The sequence below is a fragment of the Myxine glutinosa genome, chromosome 8, assembly GCF_964187855.1.
Source record: "Myxine glutinosa chromosome 8, kmMyxGlut1.1, whole genome shotgun sequence".
NCBI lineage: Eukaryota > Metazoa > Chordata > Myxini > Myxiniformes > Myxinidae > Myxine > Myxine glutinosa.
The window spans coordinates 89,386,344-89,405,424 of record NC_136268.1 but is presented as its reverse complement, the minus strand read 5'-3'; the positions used below and the strand labels follow the sequence as shown (position 1 = coordinate 89,405,424).

The following is a 19,081-nucleotide window of genomic DNA, read 5'->3' as shown; positions in this document are numbered from 1 at the left end:
ACGTTAATTCTGCCCGCAAGTTCTCTATCGGATTCATATCTGGGGACATGGCAGGCCACTCCATATGCTCTACACCATGGTCAGCATGAAAGTGTTGGATCATGCGAGCATGATGAGGCCGTGCATTGTCATCTGGGAAGACAAAGTTTCCTCCAAAGGCTGCACGAACAAATGGAAGCAATGTTTCTTCCAGAATGGCCCTGTGCTTGAACTGGTTCAGGTTTCCATTCAGAACAACCAGGTCAGTTTTGCCCCCTGCATGAAAAGCAGCCCAAACGGTCACCCCACCACCTCCAGCTTTAACTCTTGGCACTATACAATCTTCGTTGTAGGCTTCATGCTCTTGTCTGCACACTCGGACGTGGCCATATTGACGATAGACCAGAAATCTAGCCTTGTCACTGAAGATCACGTGATCCCAGTGTCCTGGCTGCCATTGACGGTGCTCTCTGGCCTCACTGCAATCGGTGCTGGCGGTGTTGTCTGGTCAGACGTGGCTTTCTCAGGGGACGCCTGGCACGATAGCCTGTTCAACCAGTCATTGGTTGACTAGCCTTCTGGATACAGGCACATTTGTCAGTTGCTGCCACTCAGCCCTAAGCCGATTAGCTGACTTGGGACGGCCATTGCGGACTAACCGGTGCAGCTGGCGATCATCCCTCCTTGTGGTTCTGCGGGGACGTCCTGCCCTCGGTATTGGAGTAGGGTCACCCCACTGAGCATTTCGTTTCAGGATCTTTGACACCTGACCTTGAGTGATGCCATACTGCCGAGCAATAGCACGCTGTTTCATGCCGGAATTTCGTAAAGGCACCACTAAATGACAAACAGCATTGTCGAGTTGACGGACCATCTCCAGGTGAAGCGGCAATAACTTTTGTGGACGTGCAGCAGTTGTTTTCCTTTAATACAGAACGCAACAACCCTTATATACCCGATTGTGAAGCCAATCGTCAAATGTACCTGTCCGTACATTTTGTCACGCCACCTGTGATATAATCCTCTTATTGACTTCCTGCTGCGACAATCAGCGACATGATTCTTTTAACAAAGAAATCACCCAAGCGTAAATGAAACTCACCAGATTGATATACCGAGTTCAGAAAGTAAACCCAAGTCAAGAAAAAAATATATATTCCATATTAAATGCCAAGTCTGTATATATATATATATATATATATGTATGTATATATATATATATATATCTATATATATATATATATATATATATATATATATATATATATATATATATATATATTGTTACGGTTTTTAGAACCTTCACTTTATCAAATTTAGTATTAAAATCCCTAATAACCCCCTATGTACATTTCCCCTTAATTGGCTGTTAATTGTTTGCACCTTAGTTAGTCCATCGCATCATGTAGCAAATAATAGGCTTCCCTCAATAGTTATCTCATTATTATATGTCTCAGGTAAGGCTCTGTGTCCACTAGTTCATCTTGCGTTGCATCAAATGAAATAAGGTAGAATCCCCTTTCAATTGCCCCAGAACGCCATTGCCGGCAGCGTTCGCTGCCCTTTGGCTGGGGCTCGTTCGACTGGCCCCAAAACTCCATTGAACACGCGGTCAAGCCAATGAACAAGGGCGTGGCCCACACCTCATCATACAAGGTGGAGTCAGCTAGCCCTTGCCGACCAATCAAGGCTCAGTGGGCAGGGCTTGAGAGGGCGGAGAGAGGAACATCGAGAGGTTCGCGAAGATGTGAGGGTGTGGCCTATATAACCCGATGTGGGGAGCCCCCACCTGGGTTCTGAGGGAGGTGCGCTGGACGAGACGAGTGAGGAGAGTCCCGAGGGAGAGAAGCCGCGCAAGTGTTCCGTGTGTTTGAAGGTCTTCATTGTTCTTCAACTTTAAATACACACAGACTAATTCACACGGGAGAGAAACCGTACAAGAGTTCCGTGGGTGTTGAAGGAGCTTTGAAGACGCAGGAGGCGGAGACGTGCAGAGGATCCGGAGCGTGCTCGCCGTACCAACCAACACCGATGGCAACTGCCGGAACCAACCTCCAACGAACAAGGGCGTGCACGCAAACCTCGACGTGTGCCGCGATCCTTGGACCTCCCTTCTGCCGTTCTGCACGAACCTGAACCTTCTCCCCGTCATTCCTGCTACAATTCCCTATTCATGTGAGTCTGCCCGTCGTCTGTCCTTTGTGTTGTCTGGGTATAAGTTAAGCTTGTTTAAGGAATTGCTCTGTGTCCTTCTGCTCCTTCCATTTCCTGTATATTACTTTTATTTCTTGTCTTCTTCTTTGGTTTTGTATAGTAGTAATAAATCCCTGTTATTTCGTACCTTTGGTTTCTTCTTTCTCCTCCGATCGCTTTCGTCCTGTCACCATTGATATACGTGGCACGATTTGGCCAACGCTCAGGATCGGGTTAGTCTTTGCTAAACGGCTCGAACTTCGGGTTGCTAAAACCGCTCGGCAAATACCATCTTGTCCGTGGTTTCGAGCGGAGTTACCCACCTGCCTTGTGGAGGGATTGGCGGGGGTGTACGGGAATCCCTTGACCAATCACCTCGGCCAATCCCACCCCACAGGGGAGCGGGGTAGCTTCAGGATCGGAGACGGCCAGTGCAAATAGAAGGGGGATTAACCCCCCCCCCCCTTGATAAGGGGAGCACCATCCCCGTTTCCGTAACAATTGGTGTCGAGGAGTTGGGATTCAGACCCGAAGTGCGCTTAACGCACTCGAAATTACGAGCGGCCGAGATTGTAATAACATCTAAATTTAAGTCGTGCCATGGATGATCAAGGCGACCGGATGCCGGTAGGGGAGTTAGAGGAGGGTTTAGAGTCGACCCAGGACCCCAGGGAGGCAGTGGGAATCATGGAGGAGGAGCGCAATATGCATTGGGTAGCGAAGATTTCAGGCGCACAAAATGGCGGCGGCTCGCACGTGGCTGTGGCAGCCACGCCCGCTGCACCAATGGGGGTGGGCGACATGCGAGCCCTCATGGAGCAATTTATGGCGCAAATGCAAGCGTCCCTCAACCTGCAGAGGGACGAGACGAGGGCTCAGGGTGAGCAATTGGGAAGTCAATTTGGGGAATTGAGACATGACATGGGAAATCAAATCGGGGGGCTAGAAGCCAAATTTGAGGGTTTAGACAACAAATTTGAGGGGTTAGACAGCAAATTTGAGGGGTTAGACAACAAATGTGAGGGATTAAACAGCAAAGTGGGAGGAGTAGGAAACAAGTTAGGAAGCAAATTGGAGGGATTCGGAAGCAGATTAGGGGACAAACTGGGGGGCATAATTGGCCAAGCCAAATAAATTAATGAGGGGTTGGCCAGGGGGCAAGCCGCATATGAGATAAGGGAAGCCGAGAGGGACGTTAACCGCAGGTTGAGCGAATAGGTTGCGGGGGTGCACGACGAGGTAACGCGGATTGAGAAGCGCGGGTTGAGCGAGTCGGAGCAAAGCACCGCCGGGTGGACCGGGGTAGAAATCGCGACCCGGGGTTTGGGAAAACCGGCGACCGCCGAAGTAGAGAAAATTTTCATAAAGCCAGCGGTTGTCGAAGAGAAAGAAAGGAACAAATTGGTTCTAGTTGAAATTGGGATTGGAGAGACGGACTTGGTAGAAAAGCACCAGGAGAAGGGAGGAATGGAAATTGCACAAAGTCTAAGTTCACATCCTGATGCCGTACTTGCTAATCCTTATAAAGATTTGCAGGTGTGCGTGGAGAGGAGGATCCCAAAGGTGAGTCGTGCTGTATATGGTGCTAAGAGGTTTTGCAGGAGAGTGTTTGGCGCGGAAAGAATTTTCGCGCGCTTGGGATCCCAGCGTACCGCGGGCGTTTGTGGGAGGTCCGTTGGGCGCTGTGTGAGAGAAAATGGCACGCGTGTGAGGAAAAAGTGTGCGTCAAAGAGTGAGCATGTTACAAAGTGTGGGAGTGATACCGAGTGCGAGAGCGAATGCACGTCGGAGGGTCTGTGCGATACGGAGTGCACGTGCGAGGGTGAGAGTGACACGGAGTACGAGTTGGTTGTGGCAGGTGAGAAGGAATGCACACCTGGAATGGAAGAATGCAAAGCTGGAATGGTCGAGCGTGTGCGGGAATGTACACCTGAGTTGGTGGTGGCGTGAGTGCGGGAGAGCACATCGGAGCGCGTGATGGTGAGTGTTACAGAGGATGTAACAGGAGAGTGTGCGCAAGAGGCTGCGCGAGAAGTGTAGTGTGTAACAGGGAGTGCGGTGGTGGAATGGACGGAGTGTGTGGGACGCATGGGAGGCGCCGAGATGCCGAGTTTTGCGAGTGTAAAAGGGGTCGCGTATGCGTGCGAGCCTGCAAGTGAAGCATCGACCTGGACCGGGGCAGCGTTTAGCGCGACGGATAGCCGACGCGAGCACTCGGTGCGCGGTGCGCTTTGTTGGATGCGAGGCTCGGCGCGGATCGGTGATGCGTCGCTCCTCTTCGGAGCGTCGCGCACGATCCGGGCCTGGCCCCGCCCCGCACGGTCGAGTCCGGGCCTTGCCGGGCAAGGCGACTGGTCCGGTTCAGGGGCAGTTAGGAGGGACCGGAACGGCGCCACCCCTCCCCCCCCCCCCCCACCCCCCCATGGTGGCGGCGTTCCACCCGGGCAAAGTTGGCCCATCGCGCTTGGGAGCAAAAGGCCCCGTGCCGGGATGGAGCTTTGAACCTCGGCCCAAGCAAACCCCCTCCCCTGAACCGAATGCCGGACGGACTCAACCTGCAGGCGACCAAACCACCCGAATTCATTGCTCGGCTTTGCGAAGCCGAGCTTTGAGCATGTAACGACGCACCGGGGCTCAAGTTAATGGACATTTGGTAGGGATAGGAAATTGGTGATTGGCAAAATTGATGAGAAAATTTGATTGGTAAATTGATTGGCAGATTTGATTGGCAGAAAAATTGGATGGGCAAAATTGATAGTGGGAGATGCCCGATGTGGTGGGATGGCAACTTTGCCATCCCTCACACCCGGGCACATGAGCACTAGTTATGGGGTTATGGCGGTGAAAACCAAGTCAGGGAGGGTTTGGATAATTGTATAGGAATCTAGAAAAATGACAATAGGTAACGGTAGAGGTAAGTAGCGACATTGTGCAGGTAGTCGGGGACGTAGAATAGATTAGTTGGATTATAACGACAAGGGAGCACGATAATATAAGGGGCGACTGGGAAGCGCAAGTTTCAGAAGGGAGTAGTCAGATCAGATGATGCCGTGTGTTTGTGGTTTATTGAATGAGGAATTGGTATGGAAGTTTTTGCGGGTGAGCATGTTGAGTAAATGAGGAATTGAGATTGAATGCTCGGGAGAGATGTGTGTATGAGCGTGGGAGAATTTGGGTGCCTGAGGCAATGGTTTGGAGAGTTGGAAGTGTATGGTGAAAAGTGCGATTGTGGGTTGTATTGAGCATGAAAGTGTATGGAGCAGTGTGTGAGTGAATAATTGTGATTGTGCGTTGTATTGTATTGAATGAAGAAGCCTGGGAGGAAGGAGGGTGCAGGTGGCACCAAGTATGATTGCACAGGTGTGCAAGTGAACAGGTGTATGGAGAATGGTTTTCGGAATAAATGGTATGGAATACATGGAGTATGGAATGGATGGTGTGGAGTGAGTATGGTGGAAAATGTGGAGTGGAGTGGTTGGTGCGAAGGGAGTGTATGGGGAGGATGGACCCCCATCACGAATACCCGGGGAGGGTAGTTTAAGAGTTAGGTAGAGGGTATAGGTAAATTGTGGTTGGATATTGGCATCTGTGGTGCATATGGAAGAATGGTGTTTGGATGGGTGCATTAGTGACGTGGAAATGGCTGGGCGTATGGCCTGTTAGAGGGATGGTTGGTTGAGCGCTCCGCCACTGTTAGGATGTCGGCCAGGTGAGGCCGCAGGTAGGCTCTGGGAGCCAGTTAGAGTTCAATGGGGCCCGAGGATCCAGAGGAAGGACCCGGGTAGCCCAGTGCCAGAGAGGGCACCAAGGGGGTAAGCGCCAGGGAGGGCCTTCCCCAGGTCGGTTCGCGAGGAGCAGGTAAGCTCGGGAGGCAACTTCAGTGGCGGAGGCGCACAGGTAAGTAGACCTGTTAGGGGAGCCAAATGACCCAGTCCTGAAATTGTGCAAAGGCACAGGGAGTTGAACCGGGGGAGTGAGACCCCATATTGATGAGCACCACAGTTGGGTCAATGGGAGTTTGGTTCTTAAAACCGCATAGAGTAAGATAGCCAATGGATTTGCAGGGAAAGACCCCGGGTAGTGTAAAGTGTGTTAATGTCATTTAGGAAGTAGTTAGGATTGAAATCTCCTCGCACCATCTACATCCACTCACCTGAGGTGACAGAACTCCACACCATGCCATGTTTTTTTTTGTGTGCAAATGTTTTGGGAAGGTGAGACGCATCATGACGTGGGTGAGACATTGTGCTTGATGTTCCATCTCTCCCTCCTTATGAGGATTGATGATGAATTGGTGATGGCAAATTTGGTTAGACATTGGGAGTGGGACAAATTTGATATCAGGAGATATGGGGAAGACATGACGCTAGAGACGAATTGTAAATTGTTTTGTAAATATGGGGTAAGGGCAAGGGTAGAGTAGGTGACAGGGGGGGTGGCGTGCATTAGGAACGAGCTTTCTCACTTCGCTCTCCGTGCGCACCTCATTCTGCATTACCTTTATTGATGTGTACCCTTGCGCCCTTGCCCTCGCTAACGCTGCCACTTTGTCTTCCTTCCCCACCCATGGACTGTGCTCTCTGGGCACTGAAGGGAGCATGCGGGAGTCTGCCATTGTGTGCCCGAATCCCCGCAACCAGCTGCCTGCATCCACGCACCACTTATGGACCACAGTACTGTGGCCGAGCACCACTTATGGACCACACGTTGTGTGGCATGGCCCCTCTGCTGGGACCGGCCAGGTTGGCCAGAGGAAGATCTTGCTTGCGGACCTCGGTGAGGTGGCACCAAGCCTACAGGTGAACCACCCATAGTCGGCCCCTGTTGGCCATAAATAAAAACAATTTTTTTTTTGTTTGTTTTTGTTTTTGTTTTTGTATACAAGATCGAGGCTCGTGAAAGAGCAAACATTAATCACATAAAAAGACAAACCGACACACAAAACACAAAAAACAAGGGGAGCGGCAGACAAGATGGGGAGAGAGAGGGAGGACACATAAGAGAGGGGGAAGAAGGGGAAGGACACAAACACAACATTTGAGAGCAGGGACATCGGGAGGACTTGGGGGGAGGTGGGAGAGGATTAAAACATATGAACACTGCAAGGACTCTGGGGTGAATTACCGGGGGTAGAAAAGATCAAGGTTTTCGATGGGGGAAGATAAGAGATGGTGGTGAACAGCTGTTTTAAAGACCTGGAGGGAGGAGTGGGATTGAAGGGAGTGGGGGAGTTTGTTCCAGAGGCGGGAGAAAAGGGGAATGAAAGAGTGAAGGTGAGCAGAGAGCCTAGACTTTGGCAGTTTAACCATAAGAGGGTTGCAGGCAGATCTTGTGCGACCTGAAGGAATATTGGGGGGACAGAGCACAGAGAGAGCTGGGGGAGCAAGGCCGGAGAGGAGTCGGTAGAAGACAGAAAGACCACCTACCTGCCTGCGGTGAGTGAGTGAAAGGCCCTCGGCGTTGACTACATCGCAGGAGATTCCAATGATTCTGAAAGCTTTGGCCTCAACAGCGTGAAGCCGAGCAAGGTGTGAGGCAGGAGCACCAGCCCAGAGGGGGGAACAGTATTCCATTGAGCTGCGGATGAAAGCCTTGTATGTGGTGAGGAGCTCAGGTGTGCCAAGGAAGGACTTCGCACGACGGAGGATGCCCAGTCGGTGACTGGCTTTGGAGGCCAGCTTGGAAATGTGGTTTTCCCAAGAAAGATCATGGCAGATAGTGAGACCCAAAAGCTTGAGCGACAGAACTTCTTGGAGAGGATTGTTGAGAAAGTAGATGGGAGGGTTGTCCAGTCGGTCCTTTCAGAGAGACATTGTAAGAGTGTGAGATTTGTCAGGATTGAAAGACATGTTCCACTTGTTTGACCAGTCTGTGATTTTGTCCAGGTCTGCAGAGAGTGAGGAGGCTGCAGACTGCCGATCTGAGGGATGAGAAATGGAGCGACAGAGAGTAGAGTCGTCAGTAAAGAGATAGAGAGGATTTTCAAGAGAGTCAGAGAGATCATTGACACAATGGACACGGTTGTGCTTTTTATTGTGATTACTGCCACCAAATAGGCCGCAAGCCAAGAAGACCAAGAGTTGACAACATCAAGAACGACATCGGCGAGCATAGGGAGCAGAAGACCAAGACCACCAGTTGTGGTTTTTTAAAAATAGTATTGTGCAATGTCGCACTGGATGGTGCGTGACTGTGAATTTTGGTGCTCTTTATTGGTGCTGGTGCGTCGATGCAGTGCATGCTGTCTCCCTCCCTCCCACAGGTTTTTCTCTTTTTGTTTCCCTCAAAAAGAAATAACAGGTCCTGGGTTGCAGTTTTGTAAATAATCAAATAACGTCACTTGTAAATAATGCTCCCCACCGTTCATGTTTAGTTTGAAAATTAATCCCGCAATTCAGTTATCCTGTGGGCGTGAATCTGTTAGGTCGGGTGCAACGTAATAGCGGGACATATTTATTTGTGTTTTAAAAGTGTCACACTCAGGGTCAGATTAATTGAAGAGGGAATTACACCTGAGAGTCACACGAAGTTAAAGTTTTGTCGGCCCGAGACGTGCCGTGAGGAATGAGGGTGCTGTGTTACGGTTTTTAGAACCTTCACTTTATCAAATTTAGTATTAAAATCCCTAATAACCCCCTATGTACATTTCCCCTTAATTGGCTGTTAATTGTTTGCACCTTAGTTAGTCCATCGCACCACATAGCAAATAATAGGCTTCCTGCAATAGTTATCTCATTATTATATGTCTCAGGTAAGGCTCTGTGTCCACTAGTTCATCTTGCGTTGCATCAAATGAAATAACGTAGAATCCCCTTTCAATTGCCCCAAAACGCCATTGCCGGCAGCGTTCGCTGCCCTTTGGCTGGGGCTCGTTCGACTGGCCCCAAAACTCCATTGCACACGCGGTCAAGCCAACGAACAAGGGCGTGGCTGGCACCTCATCATACAAGGTGGAGTCAGCTAGCCCTTGCCGACCAATCAAGGCTCAGTGGGCAGGGCTTGAGAGGGTGGAGAGAGGAACATAGAGAGGTTCGTGAAGATTTGAGGGTGTGGCCTATATAACCCGTTGTGGGGAGCCCCCACCTGGGTTCTGAGGGAGGTGCGCTGGACGAGACGAGTGAGGAGAGTCCTGAGGGAGAGAAGCCGCGCAAGTGTTCCGTGTGTTTGAAGGTCTTCGTTGTTCTTCAACTTTAAATAGACACAGACTAATTCACACGGGAGAGAAACCGTACAAGAGTTCCGTGGGTGTTGAAGGAGCTTTGAAGACGCAGGAGGCGGAGACGCGCAGAGGATCCGGAGCGTGCTTGCCATACCAAACAACACCGATGGCAACTGCCGGAACCAACCTCCAACGAACAAGGGCGTGCACGCAAACCTCGACGTGTGCCGCGATCCTCGGACCTCCCTGCTGCCGATCTGCATGAACCTGAACCTTCTCCCCGTCATTCCTGCTACAATTCCCTATTCGTGTGAGTCTGCCCATCGTCTGTCCTTTGTGTTGTCTGGGTATAAGTTAAGCTTGTTTAAGGAATTGCTCTGTGTCCTTCTGCTCCTTCCATTTCCTGTATATTACTTTTATTTCTTGTCTTCTTCTTTGGTTTTGTATAGTAGTAATAAATCCCTGTTATTTCGTACCTTTGGGTTCTTCTTTCTCCTCCGATCGCTTTCGTCCTGTCCCCCATTGATATACGTGGCACGATTTGGCCAATGCTCAGGATCGGGTTAGTCTTTGCTAAACGGCTCGAACTTCGGGTTGCTAAAACCGCTCGGCAACTAGTCCATCTAAAACCGTGGTTCGAGCGGGAGTCCCTTCCCTGCTTCACGGTCAGGAGTGGCATTCAGGTCCTTGGGACTTTTCATTGACCAATTACCCTGGCTGCTCCCGACCGGAAGGAGCGTTGGGATTTCCAGGACTCACGTCGGTCAGTAACAGACAAGGGGCTAAACCCCCCTTGGTAAGGGGAAAAGGCCGACGTTGAGATCCGTAACAATATATATATATATACATACACACACACACTGGTGTTGGCTTAGCGGTCAGGGTGCCGGCTTAGGATCCCAGGATCCTGGGTTCCAATCCCGGTCAATCGCTGAATTAACGCCAGGGGGGTTGACCCAGCCTGTCATCCTTCCGAGGTCGGCTAATTGAGTACCAGCTTGCTGGGATGAATGATCCCGGTGTGTACCCCGGCTTAGAATAGGTACACCGTATCCCTGCGCATCGTAAGAGCGTGACCAAGGGTTGGCGTCAGGAAGGGCATCCGGCCATAAAAACATTGCCTCAAACAGGGAACCATGATCGTCATGGGGCCCGCAAGGCTAACCCCCGCTCTATCGGGGAAAAATGGCCATAAAACGATCATTCATTCATTCATTCATATACATACACACACTCATTGACCAGGGAGGTGGAGAGTGTTAATGGAATATTGAATTGTGAATAATATACAACACAATAAGAGGAAAATAAAAATAAAATAAAAATTCTCACCCTCGCCCTCTCTTCTTTGTTTTGATAAAACTGTCTGGGGTACGTATTAGGCACAGGCCATGCCAAGATACAAACTCTGAGGTCCCCTCGTCTCTGCCTTTGCGCAAGTGCTAAAAAAAAAACGGGGCTTTCCATTTCCATGGCAGAGCTGTGAAGGTTAATCGATGGAGCAAGAACAAAAAAGGATTCCTGAGAGATCCTGCTCTCCCGTGTAGGGATAACCTGCTCCGCGATTTGTCGTTTGCAGTTTCACCACGTGTGCCAATGTTCACTTTTTTTTTTTAAACTTTTTTTTGTGTGTGTGTGTCACAAACCTTCCCGGGAGTTCCCTGAATCAACCGTTGTTGGTTACATTTAAATCTGTTAATCCGTTCTCAGGTTAAAGCACGACAAACAGACAGACAGATAGACAAACAGACATGGCTCCTTTTATAATATATATGCTATCTGTCCCATTACACACAAGGAAACACAGACAGGCGGAGGATCCTCTGTACTCCATGCTTGTGCCATATCGACACCCTTGAAACATCTGAAACTGAATCTAAAGGTGGTAACACACTGGTAGTGGGTGAGGGGAGGAAGGTGGAGAGAGGGAAAGGGGGTGATGGAGGGAGGGGAAGGAAAGACACCTCCCAGTCAAATGCCTAAACTACTATAATAAAGCACGAAGTGAGTTATATCCAAACAAGAATGCATTTGGTATTTCTGAGTAAACTAACTTCCACTTTATGGTGTGGGCTGCGAAAGATGATCTTATTTGTTGTGGTTGCAGTGGTTGTTGAATGTTTGGACAGCTGGTTAACGTGGTACTGTATATCTCGTATCTTACATGACATCTTATTATAATGGAGCAAACATATATGGTTATGCATGTATATTTGTGACCAAAACAACATCTTCAAATCCATATTATAAAAGGAGCCAATTCTGTCTGTTTGTCTGTCGGTTTGTCGTGTTATAACTTGAGAACGGATTAACGGATTTCAATAAATCCAACTACGGTGGATTCAGGTAACTCCCCGGAGTGTAACTCCAGAGAAGTTACCCAGGAATTCGGGTAACTTTTTTTTATGGGTACATGGACACGCGTGTCAAAACTGCAAATGCCAACATGTGACGTTGGTTATCCCTGCACGGAGAGCAGCATCTTTCAGGAATCCTCTTTTTTTTTCTTCCCCCATAGATTAGCCATCGCAGCAAAGATTGGTATTTCCATCAGTGAAGCGACTGGTCTTATATTCTAGTATATACAACAACAACAACAACAACAACAGGCATTTTAAGGCCATTTTCCCTGCTAGAGCGGGGGTTAGCCCTGCTGGCCCCACGACAATCTTCTCCATTTTGCCCTATTTTCTGCATCTCTCCTTGGTAACCCCCTTGCCCACATTTCTTCTTCCACCATCTTTAGCCAAGTCTTTCTCGGTCTTCCCCGTCCTCTACTTCCTTCTACATTCATTTCCATCACTCTTCTCAACCAGTCACTTTCATCCTTCCTCAACACATGACCAAACCATCTCAACCTGTTTCTCTTCACATCATCCATCACAGGCTCTATTCCCATCATCTTTCGCAATTCATCATTTGTCTTCCTCTCTCTCAACGATACTCCACTCTGCACATCCACCGAACCATTCGCATTTCCACCCTTTCCAGCCTTCGTTGCTGCTCTACGTTCATTACCCATGTCTCGCTCCCATAAATCATAACACTTCTCACACATGCAGCATGCACCTTTCCCTTCAGCTTCAACGACACTCCCCTCCTTAGTACAGCAGATAAGCTCTCATATTTTAACAAATTGTGCATTTTTGGAGAAAAGCATGAAGTTTCTAGCATAGTTAGTATATACCATAACGTTTATTTTCAGATGTGGAGGGAAGTCAGATTTGACCTCTGAGGACCGTGAGAGGTCAAATCCAAAATGGCCACCAGTCCACCGGGTCTAATGTTCAAACGCCCTTCATTTTGGAACCAAACAGTGTAGAAAAACATTATAGGTGTCATTTCCAACTAAATTGGGGGTGCCCATTCATTTGGTGATACTTTTGAGATCGCCAGAACTCAAGGACATGCATTTAGGTCAAGGTCAAATTACGTTAAATATCTATTTTTATGATACTGCAGTTGGAACTGCTATTGGAAAAAGTTCATTTGAACTTTTAAAACTTTATTTTTTTCAGGTACAGGGAGGGATAGGTACAGAACACCCAAAGACCAGAAATGATGAAAAAAAGTGTTTACACTGCAAGGAATGATGCAATAACCTCTGAAAAAATAACTAGTTAAGCAAGTATGTCCACAAAAGCTTACATTAAATCAAGTGCAATGATGAAAATTGGTAATGATCAAAATCTAACAGTCTCCAGAACAGAAGCACAGTGCAGTGCACTTGAGTGCAGCTTTGGCACTTGCAGCGTCCAGTGCACCCTTTCTTGCAGCCACAGTGGATCGATTTTGGCACGATTTTGATGCTTCAGGGAGAGTGGTCCAAAGAGGCTGCCACCCAGTTGTCTCCTTTGTCCAGCCCCAGTCAGATGGGTCTGGCATCTCTGGATCCATGACCAATGCCTGGTTCCAACAGTTGGCCTGGTAGCAAGTGTGCTTGATGTGCTGCTTGAGTGCTGCCTGGGTTGGAGGAATGTTCTCTAGAGTTCTACACTTCTGTGTGAAGAGCTGTTTCCTGGTATCATTCACTTCCTTGCTCTCACTGGTTCGGTCGTACATCAGCACCACAAATCGCTCCAGCAGTAACATTGAGCCTTCACTGACCTCACTTGGCCTGCCTAGGAGTTCATTGAAAGCATCATTCACCTCTAAGAAAGACTTCCAAGTTTCCCAGGCAGTCTTCTTTCCTCTGCCAGCGAATGCAGATACAGTATCACACCAGGTGAAAGCGTGAAAGATTGGGAGAGTCAGACACTGTGTTGGATTCAATGTGGCAACCATTTCGTGAACAGCTATGTACCGAAAGCTTGACCCGACACCAAAGGCAACCCACAGCTCATCAGGAGCATCCCCAATTTAGTTGGAAATGACACCTATAATGTTTTTCTACACTATTTGGTTCCAAAATTAAGCGCGTTTGAACATTAGACTCGGTGGACTTGCGGCCATCTTGGATTTGACCTCTCACGGTCCTCAGAGGTCAAATCTGACTTCCCTCCACATCTGAAAATAAACCTTTTGGTATGCACTAACTATGTTAGAAATTTCATTCTTTTCTCATAAAATGCACAATTGTTGTTGTTATCCGCTGTACTACCTCGTCAGCACGCCACTCAGTTCCCGAAACTTCGTCCATGCACATCTCACTCTAACAACCGTTGCCGAGTCTGATCCACCTTCTCCATTCAGCATGTGGGTGATATATAAAAATAGTATATATAAATTATTATATTCTAGTATATATAAAAACGAAAAGCACGGTCCGTGAAGCCATAATGCAGTGAGGTGGTGAAGCCGTGTGACTAGATGTCTATTAATTACGTACTGTTTGCATGTTGGTTGCATCCCGTCTATTAATTACGGGGCGTCAAGTCAATTAATTACGTACGGTTGGAATATTCCTTTCGACCCTTTTGACTGCTGAGACCCCCTTAAACCATTGAAGACCCTTAAAGACCCTGAAAATCCAAAATACCCTAAAGACCCAAAAGACCCAGAAGGCACTGAAGACCCTTAAAGACCCAAAATACCCTGAAAACCCAAAAGACCCTTACAGATCCAGATTACACAAAAGACCCAGATGATGTAAAAGACCCAAACGATCCAAAAGAACCCAAAGACCCAGAGTACCCAAAAGACCCTGAGGACTCTTAACAACCCTGAAGACCCAACATACCCAAAAAGACCTCGAGGACCCAAAATACCACAATGACCCTTACAGAACCAGTTGACAAAAATGCCCAAAAGACCCAAAAGACCCTTAAATACCCAAAATACCCCAAAGACCCAAAATACCCCAAAGACACTTAAAGACCCAAATACCCAAAATATCTCAAGGACCCAAAATACCCTAAAAACCTTTGAAGACCCGGATGACCCAAAATACCCCAAAGATGCAAAAGACTCTGAAGACCCCGAGGACCCAAAACACCCTGACAACGCAAAAGGCCCGTAAAATGCTTTAGACCCATTAGACAGCTTGAACCCTTGACCATTTAGACCTTTACACCAATTGGACCTTGTTAGATTACAAATAAATAATATAAACAATATTACAAAAAAAAAAAAATTATATTATGATTGGTGTCAAGTTCACAGCAACTCAAGTTCAGTCAGGTATGTCATTATCCTCTGTTAAAATAAGCCTGTGCCTCTGTAGCGACGACATGTGGTGAGGCGAGTGTAGTGGCCGATCCATGCTAGTAATCCTAATATAATCGAGAGCATCATGCGATGCATATAAATAAATAAAAATTCATTGCAGAGCAGAAAAATCACACTTTACATTTTATCTGATTTCTCGGGATGATGAGGTGAACCACTTTTACCTGCAATCGCTTTATTTCTTCATCATGTGCCATCATGCGGTAAGACAGCACCTTAAAAAAAAACCCAGAAACCACACCACATTATTTCACAAAATTTTCTTCCCAATTTATTCCTTATTGTAACTTAAGCCCTTGGTCACACTACTGGATGCTAAAACCAGAGTCGGCTGGTTGTTTTAATGTAATTTTGTAGATCACCAGGATCGATTCACCGTGACCTTTCCCCTCTGTATCATTTTATTTTTTTTTTATTTTTTTTTTTATTTTTTGTATACAATATCGAGGCTCGTGAAAGAGCGAACATTAATCACACAGAAAGACAAACCGACACATAAAACATATAACATAGGGAGCGGTAGACAAGATGGGGAGAGAGGGGGAAGGACACAAACACAACATTTGAGAGCAGGGACCGAGAGACATGGAGACATCGAGAGATCTGAGAGAGGGCGAGGGCTTTTGGGGGGGGGGGCGTGGGAAGGGGGCAGTGGGAGAGGTATAAAACATATGGACACTGCCAGGACTTCCAGGAAAGAAGTTGGAATTTCAAACAAGGTGGATCTGGGGTGAATTAGCGGGGGTAGAAAAGATCAAGGTTTTGGATGGGGGAAGATAAGAGATGGTGGTGAACAGCTGTTTTAAAGACCTGGAGGGAGGAGTGGGATTGAAGGGAGTGAGGGAGTTTGTTCCAGAGGCGGGAGAAAAGAGGAATGAAAGAGTGAAGGTGAGCGGAGAGCCGAGATTTCGGCAGTTTAACCATCAGAGGGTTGCTGGCAGATCTTGTGCGACCTGTAGGAATATTTGGGGGACAGAGCACAGAGAGAGCTGGGGGTGCAAGGCCGGAGAGGAGTCGGTAGAAGACAGAAAGACCACCTACCTGCCTGCGGTGAGTGAGTGAAAGGCCCTCAGAGATAGCTTCATCGCGGGAGATTCCAATAATTCTGAAAGCTTTGGTTTCAACAGCGTGAAGCCGAGCTAGGTGTGAGGCAGGAGCACCGGCCCATAGGGGAGAACAGTATTCCATTGAGCTGCGGATGAAAGCCTTGTATGTGGTGAGGAGCTCAGGTGTGCCGAGGAAGGACTTCGCACGACGGAGGATGCCCAGTCGGCGACTGGCTTTGGAGGCCAGCTTGGAAATGTGGTTTTCCCAAGAAAGATCATGGCAGATAGTGAGACCCAAAATCTTGAGCGACAGAACTTCTTGGAGAGGATTGTTGAGAAAGTAGATGGGAGGGTTGTCCAGTCGATCTTTTCGGAGAGACATAGTAAGAGTGTGAGATTTGTCAGGATTGAAAGACATAAACTTAATAAGTGGACGTGGGTGTGTTAAACTTAATAACATAAACTTAATAAAGACACTTAATAAGTGGACGTGGGATTGGAGAGAATTTTTATTTAATTTTCAGTTAAACAATAGTACAGTGTTGAGGTACTTTGGGGTATTTTATGACTATACCTGTCAACGGGTAATACAGTTGAACAATTCATTCAAGGTGGCTATCGGAATTAGAATATAAATGACTGTTCCAGAGATCAACCAGGTTAACCCTGAAGGTCTTACAACACGCACATCCCCTTGATTCACATTACCTCCAGCGTCACGGCTTGCTTGGCGACAGATTTCGACACCGTCTCAAACATGCGTGTGTTGTCGATTGCCATGCCACAGAAAAGTGCAAAAGCCACAACAAACTGCTCATCATTTTGGTCGAATGCAACCACTTCGTTCGTATCCTCCTCCAATTTATTCATCAATTGGCACACACCTGTAACAAACACAAACAGATGTATGGATTTGTCATTCCCTTAAAATCCGTTTCCTTCTTCTCTGGTATGCAGATCTTGTATTTGGGAAGCATCATTGGGTTTCAGATGCAGTGCCCCCTGTTTTGGTATAGATTTGGAAATTTGTTCAATGTACCGGAAATAACCCACATGCTATTCGTACAAACACACCATGAGATTTTTTCAAACCACCAACTAATGCTAATTGACGATAAACTTGGCTTATCATCTATCTGAGGGATAACGTTTTTTGTGATGTAATACTCTCATACTGTCTGACCCTATCACTAGTTAAGTGAGGGATTGTCAAGCTAACACACCCATTTTCATGGTCGGACACTGGAAAAGGTTCAGTCTCTTGAGCTTATAGACTCGTAATAAGCCATGACCTCTCCTGGCTCAACCACATAACAAAACTGGACTCCAAAGTCGGTCACGGACTGGGCGTCCTCTGTCGATCCAAGTCTTTCCTTTGAAAATCAGACCTACTCACTCAAAAAGCAAGGCTTTTTCCCATAGCTTTTCCCATAGTCACGGTAGACTCGGTTCATTCCTTCACTTGCTGATTGTGCCCAATTGTTGCCCCACTGCCAGTTCAATTATCATCTTCCATAAGCCACACTCTCACAGAGGAGAGAAAAAACCTGGTTGTTCATAGTTTGGTCAAAACCAAATTTAGTTAACACAGCCCAAACATTAGTGCTCTACATCTGCACCATCCTATCAGGATAATATCTTATGGTGTTCTTCAGGAAGAGTAAGCGAGCCAATGCAAAATCCCAAATTCCTGCCCTAACCTATAGAAGGCATCGCATCAGTGGCACAGCCGCACCCTCAATGATGCCACCCCGAAGTCTTGTGCTGTATACAAAAGAAGAAAATCAGAAAAATTATTTATCAAATAATCATTAAACAATTTCTGGCAGGCACGTAACAATTTGCACTTTCAAGGTGATGCTCACATGGTGATGTTATGTTATTTTCCAGGTCCACTTATATGACTATGAATGTTTAGAACAGTGCAATAGTCCAATAAATTCTGCCTCCATTTTCCATTCTTATTATTTTCTCAAGACCACCTAATGAACCACCTTCAGAGGCCATTTTTCCCCGCAGAGCAGGGATTGGCCTTTTTCGGGCACCGTGGTCCCCTTTTTGAAGCAATGTTTTATGGCCGGATGCCCTTCCTGCTGCCAACCCTGTTAGTCACCTCTTGCGACACACAGGGAATTACCAGTGAGCTGGTACTCAATTTGCCGACCTCGGAAGGATGACAGGCTGAGTCAACTCCCCTGGTGTTAATTCAGCGATCGACCGGGATTCGAGCCCAGGATCCGAGGATCCCAAGCCAACACCCTAACCGCTAAGCCAACACCAGGCTCAAGACCACCCAATGCTTAAAATAAATCTGAGAGATCTCACAATATCAGCTCAAAATGAACTTGGAGACTACATGCAAACAAGTGTGCTGGAGAAAGGATGTGCACTCATCATTGATCCGTCTAGCCTGGGTTCGAATCTCGACCCAGCGATAAACTGTCACCCTGCTGTTTCACATGCAGAGTGATGCATCAATATGCACGCCATCCATCGGAAGGACATTCAGAATGAGGACGCGTTTGTGAGCGCTGGTTTTGGTGGATGTTGAAAGCCCAAAATTGTCTTTCACAATGAGGAGGCAAGATATCACCTGCACCCTGATGAACCTGCATATTCCTGCCCATTCAGTCGAGTATCCTGCGAGGGAGTGACGATTAGTCCTCGATTGATTCTCGCCCTGAAACATTTCTTAACTCAATGGAACACGCCCCAAAACTCTGTTAAGAGTTTGAGCCTCCATTTTTCTTTACTTCATGTAAACTCAAAATGTGTCGTCAAGGTAAGGTGAAAGTGAAGTACCAATTCACTTTTAATCCTTTAATTTAGTTAGTTGCTCTCGTTTGATTTTGCTCACCCCTTTATGCAACAGCTACTGAAAAAAAACCCAAAAAGAAAGGACCCAGAAAAGTCCCAAACAGCAGCTGTTGTTTTTAATGGGAAGCAAATATATTAATGGGAAATGGTGAGGATTCCACCATTTTTAGCTTATCTGGAATGATTGTCCATCGTGCACCATCTGTCCGTTGCGTATCAA

The 19,081-nt window shown here is 47.3% G+C and overlaps 1 protein-coding gene across 4 annotated transcripts in view; it reads right to left on the bottom strand.

Annotated features, from left to right (window-relative positions):
* PDE5A (phosphodiesterase 5A) overlaps positions 1-19,081 on the bottom strand; it is a 209,258-nt gene that overhangs the window by 93,644 nt on the left and 96,533 nt on the right. For all 4 annotated transcript variants that reach the window (XM_078783484.1, XM_068102486.2, XM_068102484.2 and 1 more), the window contains exons 10-11: positions 16,753-16,928; positions 15,163-15,213 (exon numbers count right to left, since the gene is read on the bottom strand). In XM_078783484.1, the coding sequence (XP_078639610.1) occupies positions 15,163-15,213; positions 16,753-16,928 (227 nt within the window). The remainder of the gene's footprint in view (positions 1-15,162; positions 15,214-16,752; positions 16,929-19,081) is intronic.